Raw genomic sequence first — 22,329 nt, forward strand, 5'->3', positions numbered from 1 at the left:
AATAAAAATATTTTTAAATAGCAACATTAGAGATTTATATTATAATAAATATTTCTTCTTTTTAAGAGGACATTGGAATTGAACAAGTTGCATCAATCTCTTTCGATTTCCTAAAAAGAAAAATATTGAAAGGATAATGAAAAGAGTAAATCAAAAAATACAAAAGTATTTCGAACGAAAAAATTTACTAATAATGAATATTCTAATTATATATCAATTAGTTTTTATTACTTACTTTTTGGACAGATAATATTTTAAAGCTTGTTTCGATGCCGCTGATTTTGCCTGTTTTTTATTTGCTCCAAAACCGTGGAACAATTTTGGTTTTCCTTCTACTACGATTTCCAACGGAATCATTACTCTTTCTGTCGATTCTACCATCACGGCTTTCCTGAAATAGAAATTTAGTATCCAACATTAGATTATTTATAAAAATCGTCAAAATTTAAAAACTAATTATAATAAAATAGTGTTCTTACAAAAATCTTGGTCTAACGCCCGTCTCATAGATAACTCGTACTGGTTGTTTAGGCACATCGGCACAGAAAAGTTCTGAAAATAAATTTTAATTCGATTTTATTTATTTATAACAATTTTTTTTAATTCTACATAAAACTCAATTTGATTTTCAATTTGTTAATGTAATGATAATCAAATAAATTTTGATAATCTAACAATAATCAAGTAAAAAAATTTTGATAATCTAATGATAATCAAGTAAATAAATTTTGATAATCAAAACAAAATAAGAATAAGATTTAAAGAAAGAATTACCAAATTCTTCGGACATCATAGTATATACGATTTCCCAAACTTTTTTCATATCCTTTCCTGAATCAATATAAATGGCACCGATAATCGATTCAAAGATATCTCCCATTGCTTTCGGCACGTCCACGTGTTCAGCTAAATTGCACTCATCTTCTTCTAATAAAATCCATAGTAACTGAAAAAATATGTATACATATTTTTTAGTTTTAAATATCAACTTTAAGTTTTCAATAGATTCAAGATTCAAAATTTTTTAAAATTTATTATCTAACTAATTATTACCATATATTTTTTTTCATAAACTTCAATAAAATACTTCAAAACAGTTCAATTATTTGCCAAAGTAAAAATTCTTTGCAGAACTTCAATTATTTTTAAAAAATATAATAAAATTCTCTATAAGATTTGAATTATTTTAAATACAATTTTAATTAAATTTATCGGAAAAATTTGTAGGAATTGAATTTTTTTTAAATAATAAAATTATTCACAGGAATTCAATTATTTTCAATACAATTTTAATAAAATTTCTCGAAAGAATTCAATTATTTAAAAAAATTTTATAAAATTCTATATGAGATTTGAATTATTTTCATTACGCAATTTTAATTAAATTCGTCGAAAAAATTTGCAAGAATTGGATTAATTTTGTAAATAATAAAATTCTTTACAAAATTCAATTCTTTTAAATACAATTTTAATAAAATTTCTCGAAAAAATTCAATTATTTCCAGAAATTTTAATAAAATTCTTCACAGGAATTCAATTATTTTAAAAAAAATTTAATAAAATTCTATGCAAGAATTAAATCATTTCTGGTTCAAAATTTTTAAAAGTTACAAAAATTACAAAAAATTGTTTTGTCATTCTACACAGAACAAGACATTAAAATAAATAAAATCTAGTTTTTCCTAAAAAATAATTTTTTAATAAACCATATTTTGCACGAATAAATATTCATTTCTCTACAACAATTTATAAGTACTTAACTATTCTTATATTTTAGAATGTTAAATTAATTTTACTAATTTAATAATGATTTTCGATTCAAAACTATTTTGTTTAATTAATTTTTTGTCATTCTTTAATCTTGAAAACATTAAATTAGAATTTCTTTAATTTAGAAATCCTAAACATTTAAAAAGTAACATTATAAAGAAAATTAGAAAACAAAAAAAAAACAAAAAACAAGAAACAAAAGGACAACTTCAAACTGCAAACAGTCTGCCGGAATATAATAATAATTATTAATATAGAAGTTTAATTACAATTGAATGAAATTGAAAGTTTGAATAAAAGAAATTAAGAAGTACAATAGAAAAAAAAGGAATTTCGTAATTATAGAAATTTTTCCATTTCTCACCTCAACATCAACGGTGTGTTTTTTATCCTCTCGGAATTTAACGAATCGATTTATCATGTCGTGTAATACTGGCACGTACGACAATAATGCTGTATGTAAACCATATCTCGCTGATACACAGGCGAATGTTATATTATTCACAAGTGCCGATCGTAAATCCGTAAGTTCACCAGGACTCAATTCGCCACAATATTCATAAATATAAACGGTAATAAGAAAATCTAAACACAAATTTCAAGTTATTCAAATATAAAGATTTCAAGAAATTCAAATATTAAAATTTCGACTAATTTAAATAATAAAATTTCCAATAAACATAATTTAAAAATATTTATTTTCATTTATAAATAAAATTCTCACCTAAAACAGCGTCGCCAAGAAATTCTAGTCTTTGGTAGCATGGTGTTATTCCATTAGACGAATACGAAGGATGAGAAAGGGCCTAAGTATTTAAAAAAAATTATTTTCAAATAAAATATATTTCCTAATAAATAAAAATATTCAAATTTAATAAAAAGAGAAAATATGTTTATTAACAATATTACTGTACCTGCAGAAGTAACGATCGATCTTTGAATTTATAATTTAATCTCGTTTCAATCATATTTGCCCAGGGCATGTGACTATTAATTTCCTTAGAAGCAATCTCATTAAATGACATCGTGAAAACTGGAACGCTCTTTAATTCAACTTTCGATTGCGATGGAATTATTTGGAACCACTTGAGAATATTCAAAGCGCCTTCTGTTCCCAGAGTCTAAAGAAAAATTATTCATTCATTCATTCATTTCAAGTAACCTATGATTATTATTTTAATTAATTATTAGTAAAATAAATATAAATTTATTCACTCGATCGTTTATCTGTATTAAAATTTTTTTTAATATTTTCAGATTGAAATATTTAAATTGTTTTTTTATTGTTATTAACTTTAACAAAGAGATTTGAACCTACAAAAATTAAATTTTTATATTATCTTATATTACGAATATTGAATCAAAATTTACGAATTAAATTATTTTTAATTTAAAGGTAAGACTAAAAGCTCTCTAAGGAAGAAAAAATAAAATTAAAAATTCTTGATACGATTTTTGTACTTACGCAAAGACCAGCGCCAATAATTGACTCCACCGAATCGGCAACGACTTTGTCCGCCACATTTTGTCTACCCAAAAATTGTTCCATCGTACAATTCGAAGGAGTATCGCTCCAGGCCAATACTTTTGTCTGTATTTCGTCTAATGTTAATTCAGTAATATAACCACTGATCTTCTCTTCGTCCGGTATGAACAATTCATAAAGAACATTCGCCGATATCTGGAAATTAAAAGTGATGTATAAATTTGACTTTTCCGCTTGACTTTGACATCATTTTTGTGATAAAAAATTAAAATAGAAAAACACAATAGAAAAGAAAAGAAAAAATCAGAATTAATTATTTACCTCATTGTCAATCAATACTACTTGAACTGCTCTTTCTGCACTATAAGCAGGAGCAATGAAATTGCTATTTGGAATAAAGTCCTCGACTTTTATTCGTCCTGGTATATCTTTATTTTCACCGCAATAAAATAAATTTCGATTGCCAATTAATTTTCCCTTTAATGCTGTTAATTTACCTTCATTGTAACTCTTGAATGTTTCATACAAAAATAGAGAAACGGCGAATTTTAGAAATGAATCGCCCAATGTTTCCATTCGCTCGAGATCGAATGCGTCGTTACTGATCTTACTGGTTAGAGCCTTTAATAAAATGACAGTATTTAGTCCCTCAAATTTTACATTTGACAACATTTTTATCACTGGCACTGGCAAATCTGGCCGAGAAATATAAGAAACATTTTGCTTTGGTTTCAACTGAAATTAAATATTGATTGATTGATTAAAATATTCATTTGAATATTGAAAAAAAAAGAAAAAGAACTTTCTTACCATAGTTTTCACATTACTAATATCTGGTTTTCCCATAAATTTATGATACGTTTCGATATGAATCAATTGTATAATATCCGCATCTCTCACTAAATCTGGAGGTTCGTCCCTCTTGTGCCAAGGATATTCTGCTTCCATGCTCAGAACTGCAAAATATTTTTCCCAAATAAATGACAAAATATTTTCATATTTTATATAAAAAAAAACTAATTATTCTATTAATTAATTAGGTATATTCTATGAATTATTATTATATTTATAATAATTTATTTAAATGTAATTTCAAGTAAAATACAATTTGTTATAACCAAATTATTATTTAATTAAATACAATACAAAAAGAATTAATTAAAATACTTGTTACTAGTTATTAAATATACGGTTAGCAATTACTTTATGTTAACTAGCAAATGTTACGCATTTTTGTAATTATGAAAATTACAAAATTTTTAATTTTCAAATATGAATTTTTGAATAATTTCAGATTCAAACTTTAAAAAAATTCAATTACATATTAACTAATTTACTATTGAATTATTTTTGTTTAATAATTTCAAAAATTTTAATAAAATTCTTCGCAAGAATTTTCAAATATTTACATAAAAATAATTTATTTTTTTAAATTTTAATAAATTTTTCGAAAAATTGCAATTATATTTAAAAATATAGTAAAATTTCTTGCTAAAATTCAATTATTTTGAAAAAAATTCCACGAAAGAATTCAATTTTTTTCTTAATTCGTTATAAAGTATTTCAAAAGAACTTAATTCTTTTCTAAAATTTTAATAAATTCTTCGAAACAATTCAATTTTATTTATAAATAGTAAAATTCTTTGCAAAAATTCAATTATTTTCAAAAAAATTTCACGAAAGGTTTCAATTTTTTTCTTAATTCGTTATAAAATATTTTAAATGAATTCAATTATTTTCTAAAATTTAAATAAATTTTTCCATTACTAAAAAAGAATTTAATTAGAATTTTCAAACATTTTAACAAAATTCTTCGCGAGAATTTAATTATTTTCCTAAATAATATAATTTTTCGAAGGAATTTTATTATTATTAAATGTTTTGATAAATTTCTTTGAAACAATTCGATGATTTTCAATAGATTAATTTTAAAATTGAAAATATTTAAAAAGAAATATTATTAAAAGAGTTAGCAAACAAAAAAGAAAACAAGAACTAACTTTAAACTGCGAACAGATTACCGGAATCCAACGATTATTAATATTAGAAGATAGAAGATAATTAAAAATATTACCATCAATTTCTGGACCACCAATTTCTGGCTGCAAATCAGAGACATCCATTTCCGATGACTCGTCTAACGTACTTTCCAAGTTGTCCTTTTTTTTCTCCACCTCCATGCCTGTTATTATCAAAGGTGGTTGATTTTTCTTAATCGGAGTTTGTAATTTAATATCTTTTTCAATCTCTCTTCGAAGATCGTTTGCTGTCAAAAGATGCGATATCCGATGAAGAATCGATGGAAGAGCCGTGGCCTTTAACCAGTAGAGTGCTGGAAAATCTATAATATCGCACAGTTCAGGTACGAGATGCTCTGTCAAATCAACGTTTTCCTTCGTCTTCCTGCGAGCACTCCTGATAAAAAAATTAAAATACGAATTAAATTAGAAATTGATTTCAAGCATCTTATAGTTCTATTATTTTATATTTTAAATAATAATTTATATATCATATTATCTAAAGTAATTCATTACATTTGTCGTAAATCATATAAATAGTCATAAATAATTTTTTTAAATAAAAATCGAAATAAATTTTTATACCGTGGAACAATGCAATTAATTTTCGTTGAAATTGATTTAACTTCCAGAAGATGTTGTCTCGAATTCATTATCGAAACACTATAATGCTCTCTGTAATAATCCACATAGGAACGAAATTTATTATCAGGAAAACTCGAGTCTGCTCTTATATCGTCGCAAATCATCGTGACAATATAAATATTCGGCGCTGCTCTATAATTTGGTTTCACCAATGCCAATTCAAAATCATCTTCATTTATTTCAAAGGGCGAGAGTGGAATTTTATTTTCAATTGTCTGATATTTATTGACAATATTCCAATCGATTTCACGTTGTACGTTCACTAGAGAAAATAAAAAGTTTTTGAATTTTAAATTTAAATTCAAAATTTATATTTAATTCAAGCTTTTCATTATTAACATAAAAGAATAACAAACCTGGGACAACGGCAAAACTGTTCTCTAAATTATTAACATCGAAAACCATAAAATCATGGACAATATTTAAAAGTTTGAGAAATACCATTGTATGGAAATTCTTCAATTCCTCAATTTTTTCCTTATCTAAAGTGAATCGTTTGACATTGACTTCCACGTGAACTTCCAACGGTCCAACGTTCATAAAAATTGGAAAATTCGGCAACTGTAAATTAATGAAATTTATAAAACCAATTAGATAAATTAAATGAATTAATTATTAATTTACTCATTAAGTTTTATCAATAATGACAAAAAGAAGGAAATGAATAATTCACTTACTTCAGGAAACTCGGTGGTTGTCAGCAAACCATAGCCTGCATTTTCTTTCAATAAATTATAAAATACAAGGTGTCGATTGTCCAAAGGTTCTGAGTATTTTGGAGTCATTTTCAAGATGTGAAGATATAATGTCTTATCAGCTACAGGAAATGCTCCATAAAGAGCTTCTGGATGCTGTAAACAAAATTTTTTTCATATTAAATAAAATAATAAATTAAATATTTTTTTTGTGATTTTTTTGTTTTACAAAATAAATTAAATAATTTACCATATAGTTATTTTTAATAATTATGAATTAAAAATTTTTAAAATAATTAAATTTCACGAAAAATTTCTTTCAACTTTTACAAAAATAATTTAATTCTTCAGAAGAATATTATTAAAATTTTAGAAAATAATAAATAATTATAATTAGTAAATTATTTAATAATGGAATACAATTCTTCGGAAGAATTCAATTATTTTCATAAATAATAACATTCTTCGGAAGAATTCAGTTATTTCTATAAATAATAAAATTTATTGCAAAAATTCAATTATTTTTACCAAAATTTTAATACATAAAACCTTCGAAACAATTCAATTGTTTTTTTAAATAGTAAAATCTTTGCAAAATTCAATTATTATATCAATAAAATTTCACGAAAGAATTCAATTTTTTTTTAATTCGTTAGAAAATTTTCCAAAAGAATTCAATTATTTAAAAAAATTTTAATAAAATTTTTCCTAAAAATTCAATTATCTTTATAAAAAGTAAAATTCTTCGTAAGAATTCAATTATCATCATTAAAAATAAAATTCTTTGGAAGATTTCAATTATTTTCAAAAATTTGAAACAAATTCTTGTCAAGACTTCAATTTTTTCATAAATAATTGAATTCTTTGCAGAATTTCAATTATTTTCAAAAATTTGAAATAAATTCTTATCAAGAAATCCTTTCGAAGTAAAATTCATCGCAAAAATTATTTGGGGTGAATTATTGCCACTCAATATTTTGAAAATTATTTTAAAAAGTTGAAAAAATTCATTGTTTTAATTCAATTATTTTCAAAATTTTGAATTGAAATTATTCAAAAAACTAAGTTATTTAAAAAAACACAAAGAAATTCTTCAAAAGAATATAATTATTTATAAAAACTCTAATAAAAACGTTTAATAGTATCTATTGTTTGAAAAAATTTAATTATTTTCTACATTTTAATAGAATTCTGAGAAGAATTTAATTATTTTCTAAAAATTTTAATAAAATTCAATAAATTAATTTTTAATTTCAATTATTAAGAAACACGATTATTTTAAAAACCTGAAAGAAATTGTTCATAAAATTAAAAATACTTTCACAATTTTCAATTAAAATTATTAAAGAAAGTCCATTATTTAAAAAAAATATTCAAAGAAAATCTTCAAAAGAATTAAATTAGGATTTTTAAAAATTTTAATAAAATTTTTCGCGAGAAATCGATTATTTTCAGAAATAATAAAATTCTGCATAGGAATTCAATTATTCTCAAATTTTTTGACAAAATTCTTTGCAAGAATTCAATGATTTTTAATTAATTTTTTTTAATTCATTAATTTTAAAATTGAAAATATGAAATTAAAAGAGAAGAAAAATTATTAAAAAAGTTAGGAAATAAAAAAGCAAGTAACAACTAACTTCAATCTGCGATCAGATTACCAGAATACAACGATATAGAAGATTTTTTTTTAATGTTGAATCTAAAATTATTCAAAAATATTCTCTTCGGTAAAAATTAAAAAAATAAAAACTCACAATCAGAGTATGTTTTCTCTTTCTGCTGTACGTTCCTGGCAGGCCATTATCCTCAGATTTATCATTTTCGTTCCAATTGGGAAACAGATAAGTGACATTTTCCTGAATAACATCAGGATCAACAGGATTCAAATTGTCATTTAATTCGCCAATTTCCTTTAATTTAATACACGCTTTTAAAGCTACGGAGCGTTTGGCATCGTCAATTGATTCCATCCAATCGCCAACAATTTTCTCTTTCAATGGCGCAACAATTGGCAAAGTGAGTGAAACCTGGACAAAAAAAATTCTTAAAATTAAATTATTGCTTTTTTTTAAACAAAAACAAACAAAAATTTAGATTTATAAACGAATTTCAATTATACCTGATATAATTGCTCAACATTGTCATTTAAAGGTTTATTCTTATGTAAAGTCCAAGTAGGAGATAAACTGATAAATTTGCATTTATACAAATTAGCGCAATATCGATTCAATAAACTGATTGCTGACTGCTCCGTTATAACGCAAACTTTACCTTCTTTGTTTACATGAACAAATGGTTCGAGTTTGTATGTATATAATTCTTTTTCAATTTCTTCAGCATTCGGCGCTATGCGAAAATCAGTTCGACCGACAAGTATCTATAAAAATTAAAGAGTTAAAATTTATTTGCTAATTTCAACTTGTTTCGTGTGCTTAAGAAATTTTTTCGCTTTTATTCCTTTCATTCCATTTTTTATCTATTTTTTCGGTAAAAAAAGTTTGAATTTTGATTTTCGATAAAAAAAATAAAGAATAAATAATTTAATTAGTGTTAAAAATTTACACTTACTTGTTGTAGATATTTTTCAGTTTGTTGATACTGTATGTATTTGGATTCAAATCTAGTATCTCCATTTGGAACAAGCATTGTGTATTGACTCGTCGAATGACGTGCTCTGCCTTTACTTTGGATATAGGATCGAAAATCCATCGGCAAATCGAAACGTACAATTAAACTGCACTGTGGAATATCGACACCTTCGTCCACCACATCAGTTGCCACAATGCAATTCGATTCACGATTACGAAATCTGTATTTAAAAAGAAAAATAAAATTATTTCTCTTCCTATCTTAGAATAAAATTCAAAGTAAATTCAATTAAAGCCAAAATAGTTCAAAATTTGGATAATTTAACATTTGAATCGATTAATCTTCAGACATTGTACCTAAATTTAACTGTTTTTGTGAAATATATTTCATCTGAAAATTAATCAAATTGGGGGAAAAAAGGTGAAAAGGGTAAGAAATTATCAAAATAGGTAAAATTAAAATTAGGTGTAAATAATAATAATAAAAATATATTTACCTTCTTAATACGTCCTGATTCCACTTAGAAATACACATAATTTCTTTGGAATTTTTGTAAGGGTCATTATTGTATCCTACCATATATTCAGGCTTCAAGAATGCATATTCTTGATTTTCTTGATGAAGACTCTAAAATAATTAAACGAAAACGTATTTACAATTAATTACACATTTTATAATTAACTAGCAAATTTTAAGCGAGCTAGCGCGCGGAACGAGATATTCAATTTATTATTATTTTGCAAATTATAAAATTTATTATTTTCAAATATGTATAAATTTTTTGAATAATTTCATAATCAAAATTTAAAAAATGCACTTATTAAGTACATAATTGACAATTATTGTTTAAATTTTCAAAACTTTTATTTTATTTTTCACAAGAATACAATTATTTTTACAAATAATAACATTATTCCGAAAAATTCAATTATTTTTAAAAATAGTAAAATTTGTTGCCAAAATTCAATTTTTTGAAAACTTTTAATAAAATTTCACGAAAGAATTCAATTATTTTCTAAAATTTCAATAAAACCTTCAAAACAATTTAATTATTTTTGTAAATAGTAAAATCTTTGCGAAAATTCAATTAGGTATTTTCAATAAATTTTCACGAAAGAATTCAATTTTTTTCTTAATTCGTTATAAAATTTTTCAAAAAAATTCAATTAGGTACTTTAAGAATCCTTCGAAACAATACAATTATTTTTATAAATAGTAAAATTCTTTGCCAAAATTTAATTATTTTTAATACAATTTTCAAAATATTTCATGAAAGAATTGGAAATTTAAAAAAATTTTTAATAAAATTTCACGAAAGAATTCAATTATTTAAAAAAATTTTTTAAAATCCTTGGAAACAATTCAATTGTATTTTTAAATCTTTTAAATAGAAAACTTTTTGCCAAATTTCAATTATATTTTTAAATCTTTTAAATAGAAAACTTTTTGCAAAAATTCAATTATTTTCAATAAAATTACACGAAAGAATTCAATTTTTTTTTCTTTTAATTCGTTATAAAAGTTTTCAAAAGAATTCAATTAGGTATTTTTAAAAATTTGTTAAAATCCTTCAAAAACAATTCAATTATTCTCATAAATAGTAAAATTCTTTGCCGAAATTCAATTATTTTTTAATATAATTTTAAAAATATTTCATGAAAGAATACGAAATTTTTTCAAATTTTTAATAAAATTTCACGAAAGAATTCAATTATTTAAAAAATTCTTGGAAAGAATTCAATTATAATTTTAAATAGTAAAATCTTTGCAAAAATTTAATTATTTTCAATAAATTTTCACGAAAGAATTCAATTTTTTTCATAATTCGTTATAAAATTTTTTCAAAAGAATTCAATTATTTTCTAAAATTTTTAATAAAATCTTCGAAACAATTCAATTTTTTTTTAATTTTTAATAAAATTTTTCGAAAGAATTCAATTAATTTCTATATTTTAATAAAATTTCTTAAATAAATGAAATTCTTCGGAAAAATTCAATTGTTCTCAAATTTTTTGATAAAATTGTTTGCTATTGCATTTTAATTTTAAATGCTATTGCATTTTACATATTCTTAATTTTAAAATTAAATATAATTTAAAAAGAAAAATTATACAAAGATTATTAATATATAAATTTTCACTCACTGAATTTCTTTTTGTAATTAGAATGACTTTCATTTATTGAAATTCCTTTTAGATGAAAATAAACAAAAATTAATATTTAAATAGAAAATAAAAAAAAATTGTGTTAAAAAATGTTAATAAAAAAAATTCAATAAACAAATTCAATAATTAACTTACTTTCAAAATGTGATACAGAACTTGTGCCGTAAAGCGTCTTTGAACGAAGATAATGGCACAAAATTTTTTATCAGCCTCTTTTTTGTCGTTGAATTGTTTTAGAATCGCTATCAATTTTATAACTTTATCCGACGAGAATCTGTAAAATTAAATTACTGAATTAACAGAAATTAACAATAGTGAAAAAGAAACTTTTTTTATATAATAATAAATATTTTAAATTCAATTACAAAACATAGAGAAAAATTAGAAAATATTAAAACGTACTGATAAATTTGATCTCTAATCGATAATCCGTCCATTTCTATGTCGAACATTTTTCGCAATTTCATCATGTTTGTCAAAATATAGTCCAAGACGAATATTCCTTGCTGAAAATGGAATTATTATAAAATTTACAATAGTCGAAAAATGTCCAGTATTTATTTAAATTTGAAAAAAAATTATGTTTATTCGAATAAATCAAATTTAATGACTCACTGGTTCGGCAAAAGTTCTTTTTATACTCTCCATTTGTATCATGTGCAATAAGACAGCTTTAGTTGCTCCAAATATTCCTTTGAATGAAAAAAATACACAAATTATAGATCAATGAAAAGTAGATTTTCTCCTATTTAATATTTCAAATTACCCGTATTTATTAAATTCTCCTTTATATCCACTAAAATATTAATCAATTTCTCCGCTCTTGTTTTTGGCTTGAATATAGGCGTTGAAAAATTATTATCCGACGGTTGCGGAATCTTTATGATTTCCAAAACTTTTTTCATTTCATTTATAATTTCATCGACTTTGGTGGTGTCACTAATTTCTTCTTTGTACTTTATACAATTTTCCCTGGGATTTGTTGAAAATCCGGCAACAATTGCTAAAGATTCAATCGAAGCAATTTTCGAGTGAAATGTTATTTCGAGTGACTAAAAGAAAATATTTTCATATATAACTTAATTACAGTAATTTGATTATTAATTAATCAACTAGTAAAGCAACAACAATTTAGCAATCAACTAATAAAAATAGTTTCTCTAAAGTTTTCAAGGTTCAAATGAACGAAATACTTTTTTGTATTTCGATATTTTTGAAAAATAACTGAACAGAAATCTTTTAATTATCCGCACCACATATTTTTTAATGTAAAACAATATTTTTGGACAAAATTAAAATTATAAGAACTGATAAAAATATTGTTTGGAAATGAACGTTGAAAATTTTAGAAATGTAAAAAATAGGTTAAAAAAATTTTGTTGTACCTGAATTGTTTCCTGAATTTTATCTAATTTAATATTAGCGTTAAGTAAAGTTGCCGACAATCCCAACACTCTTGGTTGACTTTCGAGAGGACATTTTTCGAATCTTTGCATAATCTGCCGCATGGGATGGTCGCTGACGCCTCTATGGCATTCGTCAAATATAATCAAATTGACTCTATCAAGGGACATGACTCCATGATTAATTATATCTAAAAATATTTGTGCCACCATAACGAGGATCGGTGTGTCCTCAATTTCGCTCCACCATTTTTTATTGTCCCAAAAGTCAACTTGCATATCGCCGCTAAAACCCTTGGTATTTAAACCCGTGTGTCTTGCAAGATAATCGGCTTGCTGCGATACCAGTGGAACTGTATTAACTATAAAAATAGTTCGCTTCGATCCATTGCTGTATTTACTGTGAAAAGAAAACGAAAATTATATAAAAAAATATCAGGCTTCGTACTCAATAATATAAAATAGAAGCAAAAAGTAGAAAAGTAAAAAAGTAAAATCTAAAAGTAAAAAAGTAGAGAAAAAATGTAGCCATTGAAAAATTAAATTTGACGAATAAAAACCCATTGGTGAAGTTCACAACCTTTACAATTAACAATTAAGAAGAAAAACATATTTTTCTAATCAAATTTCTGTCATAAAAAATTTTTTACAGTGTTTCTTGATCGGAAATTTAAAAGAGAAACAAAAAATATTGTCTTCTGGATAAAAAATAATTTTTTCTCCCAATCGTTTATCAAGAACATTATAAACTTCACCCACTTTAAAAAAACTCGATTTTATCAATTCGCAAAAATTTGGTTTCGTATTTCCTTAACTTTTTCCTGATTTCTTTAAAAAAATATTCAATTTTTTTCTTATTCTGGTGATAAGTTCAATTCTAAATTTTTCTGAATTTCAATTATTACTTTCCAAACTTTTATTCAGAATTCTTCAAAAATACGATTATGTTTAAAAATAATTTTTAAAAGTAAAACAAAAACAAAATTCTTGAAAAAAAATATTCAATTTTTTTCTTATCCTGGTGATAAGTTTAATTCTAAATATTTCTATAATTCAATTATTTTCCAAACTTTTAGTCAGAATTCTCCAAAAATACGATTATGTTTAAAAATAAGTTTTAAAAGTAAAAAAAAAGCAAAATTCTTAAAAATATAAAATTTATTTCAATCGATTTCAATTAAGTTTGACAAGATTTCCAATTAATTGAAAATTTAAATAACTATTTTCAATTTTTACAAGAATTTAACTATATGTTCAAAAAAAAATTTTAATTACAACTTTTCAAACGACGAATTTCTTCTTTTAGAATTTCTAAATTAAATTTTTCAATTTAATTTAATTAGAATTTTATTTATTTGTAAAAATAATTGAATTCTTGAAAAGAATTCTATTATCTGTAAAAATAATTGAATTCTTGCGAATTTTACTATTTGTAAAAATAATTGAATTCTTGCGAAGAATTTTATTAAAATTTTTGAAAATAATTAAATTTTTATTGAATCATTTTATAAAAGTTTTGTAATAGTACATTGTACAACTAGTGGCGAAAGTGTGATTTTTCGAGAGCAGCAATCACTCAAGAAAAATCATTCTTTCACCACGAGTTGTGCACTACGTTTTCTCCAACGCCTTGCGAGAAAAGGTTTCTTCGTGAGTGATTTTATGTAATTGCATTTCTATGAAAATTTTATTAATTATGAAAATAATTGAATTCTTGCGAAAAATTTTCTTAAAATCTTTATTGAAAATAATTGAATTCTTTCGTAGAATTTTATTAAGATTATATTCAAAAAAATAAGTGAATTCATCTTAAGATTTTTATTATTTATGAAAATAATTGATTTCTTACAAAGAATGTTTTTAAATTTTTCTTAAATAGTAGAAAATCGTAGAAAAAGTAGTAAATAGTAGGGTTTAGTAGATGAAAGTGAAGCCTGCAATATAAATTAGAAACTTCAAAATAAAATTTCAAAACAAAAAAATAAGATAAAATCTTACCCTTGTATAGCGCCACATAATTTTTTCACAACTTGAACGGCAATATACGTTTTTCCTGAACCTGTAGGAAGATAAATTATTGTATTTTCTCTTACTGCCTTCTCAAAAAGATCTACCTGGTACGCACGAGGTACCAAATCTTCTTTCGCTTTCTCCGTATCTGATTCCATGATGTCAATTTCTGTAAAATTTAATTTAAAAATTCTGTAAGTCGAAAATGTTAAATAATGTTCCCCTTTAGATAATAAAAAGAAAATTTTAGATATTTGACTTGATTGCAATTGTTTTGTGTAAATTTTCGAAATTTTTTGAATTCCAAATAGCAAATTAATCTCTAAATATCTGATATTGACAATTTTTATTTAAAAAAAAACTGTATTCGATGTACCTATTTAATTACTATATTAGATATAAAATATAAATAAATAAACCCTTTAGTAAATAAACACTGAAATCACTGAAATATTTGTTACTTAGGGAATCCCCGTAGGATTTTTCTCATTTTATCTGATGCAATAATTATGCACTGACGTGTCCGAACGTGCTTCTAGAGTAAAAAAAAGATAAACATTATCTTTCAAGATATGAGATTCTGCACTTACTTTTGATTTTTGCCTTAATATTTTCTTATCACTTTTTTATTATTTTAAAATTTATTATTTTGTTCACAACATTCACTTTCATATTATTTTGTACAATTATTATTACACTGATTACACTATTAAAATGTTTTTGCATGCATGCATGTTTATGCCGACAAAACAAAAAACAACCTCTCAAAACAGAAGACGATGGGAAAATAAAGTATATAGAGAGGGGACACGCACTGCAAAAATCGTTCACAACGGTGTATTCACAACGTTCACAATCGCAAATAATTTTGCACTTAGGGTACATTCACACGACTTTTGGAAAAACTAAATACTTGTGAGAAGGACAGAAGGTCTGTTTGCGCATATGACGCACTGTGGACGAGACTGTACCTTAAGGTGTCAAACTGTCAACAAGCTAATAACCAAAACTAACAAACGGAAATAATGAAATAATTCTAATATTATGAAATCTTTATTCAATAATAATATTAATAATACAACATTTCTTGTGTATTTTTAATAATAAAATGGAAAGGAACTAAATATTTTGACTGTCAAAACAGTTTTTAACTTTCTAACCTCAAAATACACGCAACGCAATGAATGCGAAATCTATGTTTTTGATGCCAGGTATGTTTTTTTTAAATTAAATATTAAAATAACAATTAATAATTACAATTGAATTAAATAGACATAACTTGTAACCTATTTAATAAATTTTAAAAAATTTCAAAAGACTAATTAAGCTATTTCCAACCTTAAACAAACGAAATAATTTTCTGTTCTTATTTTAATAAATAAGTAAAAAATATAGGAATATTATTTAAAAAATGATTCGCTGTTTAAAAAGAAGCTTATTAAAGCTATTGTTAAAAGCTATTACTAAAGACTTTAATTATATTTGAAACTCTCACCTGTGATTATAATTGACTAAAGATATCTCTAAAGTTTCGAACGTTCAAACGAAGGACGATATTTTTATTACTTCTTTTAATTTTAATTTTATCACAAAATACTGTTTTACATTAAAAAATCTTTTTTAGCCAAATAGATAATCAATTACAATATTTTTCCATTTCAGTCTATAAATTTTTAAAAATATTAGAGCACAAAAAATATTTCGTTCATTTGAACGTTCAAAACTTTAGGAAAATGATCAAAGAGTTAATAACTTTTTATTAACATAAAAATTAAAATTTTTTACAAAAAAATAATGGTGGGTTTGTAATCTTTTATCTCATAGGTGATACATTCTGGCAGGAGGATAAAATTGATGTGAATCCAACTGATTCTACGCAATTTATTTACAATGCACATCATTCTTTGTCGCTCGATGTGCAACGTCAAAGACTGCCAATATTTAAATACATGAGGCACATTATTTATTTACTGGAAAAATACCAAACTTTAGTTCTAGTCGGTGAGACAGGTTGTGGAAAAAGTACTCAAATACCGCAGGTAAATTGAAGAATTAAATTAATTTCCTTACTTGTTTTTTTTCTTTTTTTTCAAGGAACGTGGAATTATTTTTTCGAATTGTTTACAGTATCTTGTACAAGCAGGATGGACGGCCGATAAGAAAATGATAGGAATCACTGAACCTCGAAGAGTAGCGGCCACAACGTTAGCAAGTCGAGTGGCTGAGGAACGTGGCTGTATGTTGGGCACTGAAGTTGGATATTGTATTCGTTTCGACGATTGTTCTAATGAAAGCACCAAAATAAAGGTAACGTAATGAAACTAAAGTTGAACGATCAAATGAACGAAATCCATTTATTTCTTCAAATTTAATTTTTAATACAATAATTTTTCGTCACTATCAAACAAATTACATTTTATATGACACAAGTCAGGGATTTCAGGGTAAAGTCAGGAATTTTTATTTTTAAGTTCCAATTAACTGTCAACTCCAAAAAGTTTTACTTTGAAATTTTTTAAAATTTCAATTTTTAATTATTTTAATTAGAAATTTTAATCAACTTGGATTTTTGAAAAAATGTCATTATTCAAGTTCTTCTGAAATTAGTTAATTTTTTTAATATATGTTTAATTAATTATTAAAAACAATGGATTTATAGAGAAATTTTAGTTAACAACATTAAAAGAAATTGAATTTTAGAGAAGTTACAAATGATTGCGGAAAAATTCAATTATGTATAATTGCAATTTTTAGAAATAATTGAATTTTGAAAAGGTTTCAAATTAAATTCTTTGTAAATTTGAATTTTTCATACTTATAACTAACAATTCTGTAGAATAAATTTGTTTTTTAAATTTTAACTGAATTTTTTTTTAATTTATTTGAAGTTTTTATTTTCTAATGTTTATTTAATTGAAGAATTTCCGAATAATCGAAATTTCGTAAAATTGCATTGTAAACAAATGAATTTGAAAATTCTTAAAGAACATTTTCAAAAATTATAAAAAATAATTTATTTTGTAATGATTTTTGCCTTTAAAGTTTATCAAAAAAACCAAACTTTACAGTTTTGTACATTTTTTTGAAAAAAGATGAAAACTGTGGGCGTTTCCTAAAATTTAAACTAATTTCTTCCTATTCTGCATCACTGAATAAATAATTTATTAATACATTTTTTGTAAATTTACCGTGATCTTCGTGCAGTTTTTTGGTCAATTTTACATTTTTTGGCCCGATTTTTTAAAAAGACGAAAATTGTTGCAGTTCACCCTCTTTTTTTAAAAGAGATTTTTTAATATTTTCGAATAAATATTTTTTTGCCTAAAATGTTCTTTCTTTTTTAGTACATTACCGAAGGAATATTATTACGAGAAATGATGAGAGATCCATTACTCACAAAATATTGTGTCATTGTTATGGATGAAGTTCACGAGAGGACAGTTTTAACCGATATATTAATGGGTTTATTAAAGAAAATACTAAGAGTAAGTAAAATTAATAATTCGAATAAAATTTTAATTTTAATTCCATTTCAATTCGATTTTAATTCTCTTTCAATTTAATTTTCAATTGAATTTTAATTCAATAAGTTTTATTCATGAAGAATCAATTTTTCCAAATACTTTTCTTTGGATTGAATAAAATTTAAATAACAAATTTTACATTCTTTTTGTAGAAACGAAAAAGTTTAAAAGTTATAATATCCTCGGCAACTGTTGACGCAGAGGAACTTCGAGATTTTTTCAATTTAAATACAAATAAGAAGCCGGAAAACGACACAGCGACTGTAATAAGTGTTGAGGGTCGTTTACATGGTGTTGACATTTATTATGCTCAAGGTAAATGAACATTTTGTTTACTATAATTAAAACATATAAGTACTTTAGTAAAATATTTAAAAACCAAAAAAAAAAGAGAAGAAAAACATTAAGAAACGAATTTGAAAATTAAAACTGAAAAATTAGAGGACTATTTATGCCGGGAATCGAAATCCATTGGAGTTCTATAAAATATGTATTAAAATATTAATAGAAACGAATTAGTAATAGTAATTAGTAATAATAAATTCCAAATAATTAAACATTATTCAGAATTTATTTTAAAATTTAAAAATTATATAGAATTTGTTTTCAAATTTAAAAATTATTTAGAATTTATTTTAAAATGTTTAAATTATTAAAAATTTTATTTTCTAGAGCCAGTTCCTGATTACGTTCAAGCGGTGGTTAATACAGCATTAAATATACACAAGACTGAAGAAGCCGGTGATATTTTGGCTTTTCTCACAGGATTAGAGGAAGTAGATAAGGCCGTTTCCCTTTTGTCTGAGCACGCGAAACTCATAAAGGAAGGAGATCGTTAGTATTAAAAGAAATTGAATAATATTGGCAATCGATTTTTAAGTGTATTAATTAATTATATAATTCTTATTAATTACTCTTATTTAATTGTAGATCAATTATTACCATTAGCAATGTATGGATCACTTCCAAACTCAGAACAACTTAAAGTCTTTTGGAAGGCACCTAAAAATACACGAAAGGTCATTATTGCGACAAATATTGCAGAGACTTCGATTACAGTTCCAAATATCGTTTACGGTAAGAATGAAGCAAATTACTTTCATAGCGAAGCAATTAAATATATAATTTTAATTAATTATAATATTTTTAACTTCTTGTTATTAAATTTTTATTAACTTAATAATTTATAAGAGTATAAATAATGTTTATAGTATTTTAATATTATTTTTGAAGTTGTTATAATTTATATATTATTATTTTTTTATTATTTATTTATGTATTTTTATATATTTTATTATTTATTTATTTTATTTATATATTATTATATTATAATGATTAAATTATAATGATTTAAATTTCTGTCAGTATGATTTAATTCGAATTTTCCTTCTTTCAGTGATTGATAGTGGTTTTGTAAAATTACCATGGTTCGATCCGGAAACTTTAAGCAACAGTTTGGTTGTTGCTCCTGTTTCTAAAGCTTCAGCCGATCAACGATTAGGTCGAGCTGGTCGTGTTAGAGCTGGAAGAGTGTACAGGTAAAATTTATTTTCTTACTCAAAATTTCATTATATATAAAGTGCGTTAAATTTACACGTTAGTTATTCAATTTTTGTTTTTATTTATTTTTATTATGTAAATTATTTTTATTCAAATTTCCATTTATTAGAAAATTTTATTTATAGACTATACACTGAAGATGCTTATAATGAATTATCTGATTCAACGCCACCGCAAATGCAACGAACAGATTTATCGCCGGCAATTTTGCAACTTAAAGCACTGGGTATAGACAATGTGTTACGATTTAATTTCCCATCGTCGCCACCGAGCATAAATCTTCTCGCCGGATTGGAATTATTATATACACTGGGAGCGATCAATAATAATGGAGAATTAACCGATGATGTTGGATTTACAATGGCTGAATTACCACTGGAGCCTATTTTTGCAAAATGCCTTATTTCCTCCGGTAAATATCAATTGTTTTATATTTTTACTATTTTTAATTGTTTTCTATTTCTTCATATTATTATTATTATCGCTACTAGAAAAAAATTACGTGCGAAAAGCGATATTCCAATTTATTTTTATTATGCAAATCGTGAAATTTTTTATTTTTTTAAATATTAACTTTAATTTTTGAATGATTTTAGATTCAAAATTTTAAAAAATTCTCTTATTAAATAATTCTTTTCATTTACTCTTTCTAAAAAAAACTAATTAAATTCTTCGCATGAAATTAATTATTTTTATAAATAATAAAATTTCTAGGAGAAATTCAATTATTTTCAATATAATTTTAATTAAATTCCTCGAAGGAATTAAAATTTTTTTTGAAACAAATATTCTTATTTCATATTTTATTATTTTCATAAATAATAAAGTACTTCTGGGAAATTCAATTATTATCAATACAATTTTCATAAAAATTGTAGAAAGAATTCAATTATTTTCATAAATAATATAATTCTTTGGGGAATTTTTGGAAATAATTGATTATTTCCAAAAATTTTAATAATTATATGAATAAAAAATTAATTAACGTCGTATGGTATAATTTACAGGGCAAATGGGATGTTCAGAAGAGATAACAACAATTTTGGCAATGCTCCAGGTGCAAAATGTTTTCACAAAACCAATAAGTGGCGATAAAGCATTAAAAGCTCGTGTCGCTCATCGTTTGTTTCAAGTACACGAAGGCGATTTAATAACCCTTTTAAATGTCTACACAGCCTATGAGGAAAATAAAAATGGAAGTTGGTGTCAAAGGAATTTTCTTAATCAAAAAGCTTTGCGAAGAGCCACGGAAATTCGATCGCAAATGAGGCAGCAATTAAAGAAACTCGACATCCCACTAACAACTTGTAGAGGTAAGCAAGAAATGGAAAAAAATTCTTCTCTTTAAATTTTTACCAAAAATTTGATAGAGAATAATTTTTACCAAAAATGGACCTCGCAGGAAATACACTAATTTTGGATCCCTGTCGATTTTCCTAAAAGTTATTGAATTTAATAGTTTCAAAATATTTCTATTATTTTCAAATTCAAATTTTAATTTCCCGTAAATTAAAACTTTTCCGTAAAAATAAAACCAAATGGAATTTTCACTTATATTCTAATTATATTTCAGGAAATACTCAAGTGATTTTAAGATGCATAACAACTGGACTCTTTCCAAATGCAGCGTATCTTCATTATTCCGGAGTATACAAGACTGTCCGCGGAAATAAAGATTTATATATTCATCCCAATAGTTGTTTATACACAATGCAACAGCCACAATGGTAAGTTAATCAATAAAAAAAATAGAGACAAAAAAAGATTTCTAAAATTTCTTTATATGAATTTTAAAATATAAATTTAATTTCTTACAGGCTATTATTTTGCGAGATAGTGCAAACAAATAAAACCTACATGAGAGAATTGACAGTAATTCAAGCTGAATGGCTAACGGAATTGGCTCCTCACTTTTACGAAAGAAGAAAATTCGACAGTGTATAAAAATGAAATTAACTATTCATATTGAATACTTAAATTAATATTCAATTCTTGAATTCATATTCAATACTTGAATCAGAATATTGTAAAAATATTACAAACTAGAAAATGATACGCGCGCCAGCGTGCGGAACGGGGTTTTCCGTTTATTATTATTTTGTAAATTAAAAAATTTTATATTTTCAAGAATAAACATCAATTTTTAAATGATCGTTCTTAACTTTCAATTTTTTAATGATTACAGATTTAAAATTTAAAGAATTCACTTATTAAGTATATATGTAATATTAAATATTCTTGATTATTATTATTCAAAAATTTTAATAAAATTTGTCGCAAGAAATTCATTATTCTCATAAATAATAAAAATCTTTAGAGCAATTCAATTATTTTCAATATAATTTTAATAAAATACAATTATTTTCAACAATTTTGTTGAAATTCTTTTCAAAAAAATAATTATTTTCAAAATTTTTAATAAAATTCCTTCAAAAAATTAAATTATTTTCAAAAATTAAGA

At 24.0% G+C, this 22,329-nt stretch overlaps 2 protein-coding genes across 2 annotated transcripts; one reads left to right on the forward strand and one right to left on the reverse strand.

Moving 5' to 3' along the window:
- Positions 1–58: 58 nt before the first annotated feature.
- Positions 59–15,572, reverse strand: LOC122503038 (endoribonuclease Dicer-like). The gene is made up of 25 exons (XM_043613441.1): positions 15,375–15,572; positions 14,773–14,953; positions 12,757–13,174; positions 12,138–12,423; positions 11,987–12,063; positions 11,774–11,877; positions 11,507–11,645; positions 9,703–9,833; positions 9,186–9,426; positions 8,737–8,994; positions 8,372–8,644; positions 6,597–6,770; positions 6,276–6,480; positions 5,860–6,181; positions 5,331–5,671; positions 4,067–4,212; positions 3,578–3,991; positions 3,236–3,451; positions 2,685–2,891; positions 2,495–2,576; positions 2,135–2,355; positions 775–946; positions 480–552; positions 236–391; positions 59–110 (listed from the first exon to the last, which is right to left on the reverse strand). The coding sequence occupies exons 2-25, from the start codon at positions 14,940–14,942 to the stop codon at positions 62–64; spliced, it is 4,875 nt and encodes a 1,624-aa protein (XP_043469376.1). The 5' UTR covers positions 14,943–14,953; positions 15,375–15,572; the 3' UTR covers positions 59–61.
- Positions 15,573–15,739: 167 nt separating this feature from the next.
- Positions 15,740–22,020, forward strand: LOC122503044 (probable ATP-dependent RNA helicase DHX35). Its single transcript, XM_043613452.1, has 12 exons — positions 15,740–15,995; positions 16,609–16,823; positions 16,912–17,091; positions 18,129–18,269; positions 18,461–18,623; positions 18,981–19,142; positions 19,239–19,385; positions 19,705–19,846; positions 19,994–20,280; positions 20,876–21,181; positions 21,442–21,595; positions 21,686–22,020. The coding sequence occupies exons 1-12, from the start codon at positions 15,965–15,967 to the stop codon at positions 21,810–21,812; spliced, it is 2,055 nt and encodes a 684-aa protein (XP_043469387.1). The 5' UTR covers positions 15,740–15,964; the 3' UTR covers positions 21,813–22,020.
- Positions 22,021–22,329: the final 309 nt, after the last annotated feature.

Source organism: Leptopilina heterotoma, unplaced genomic scaffold, assembly GCF_015476425.1.
Source record: "Leptopilina heterotoma isolate Lh14 unplaced genomic scaffold, ASM1547642v1 Lhet_24, whole genome shotgun sequence".
In the NCBI taxonomy this organism is placed as follows: Eukaryota; Metazoa; Arthropoda; class Insecta; order Hymenoptera; family Figitidae; genus Leptopilina; species Leptopilina heterotoma.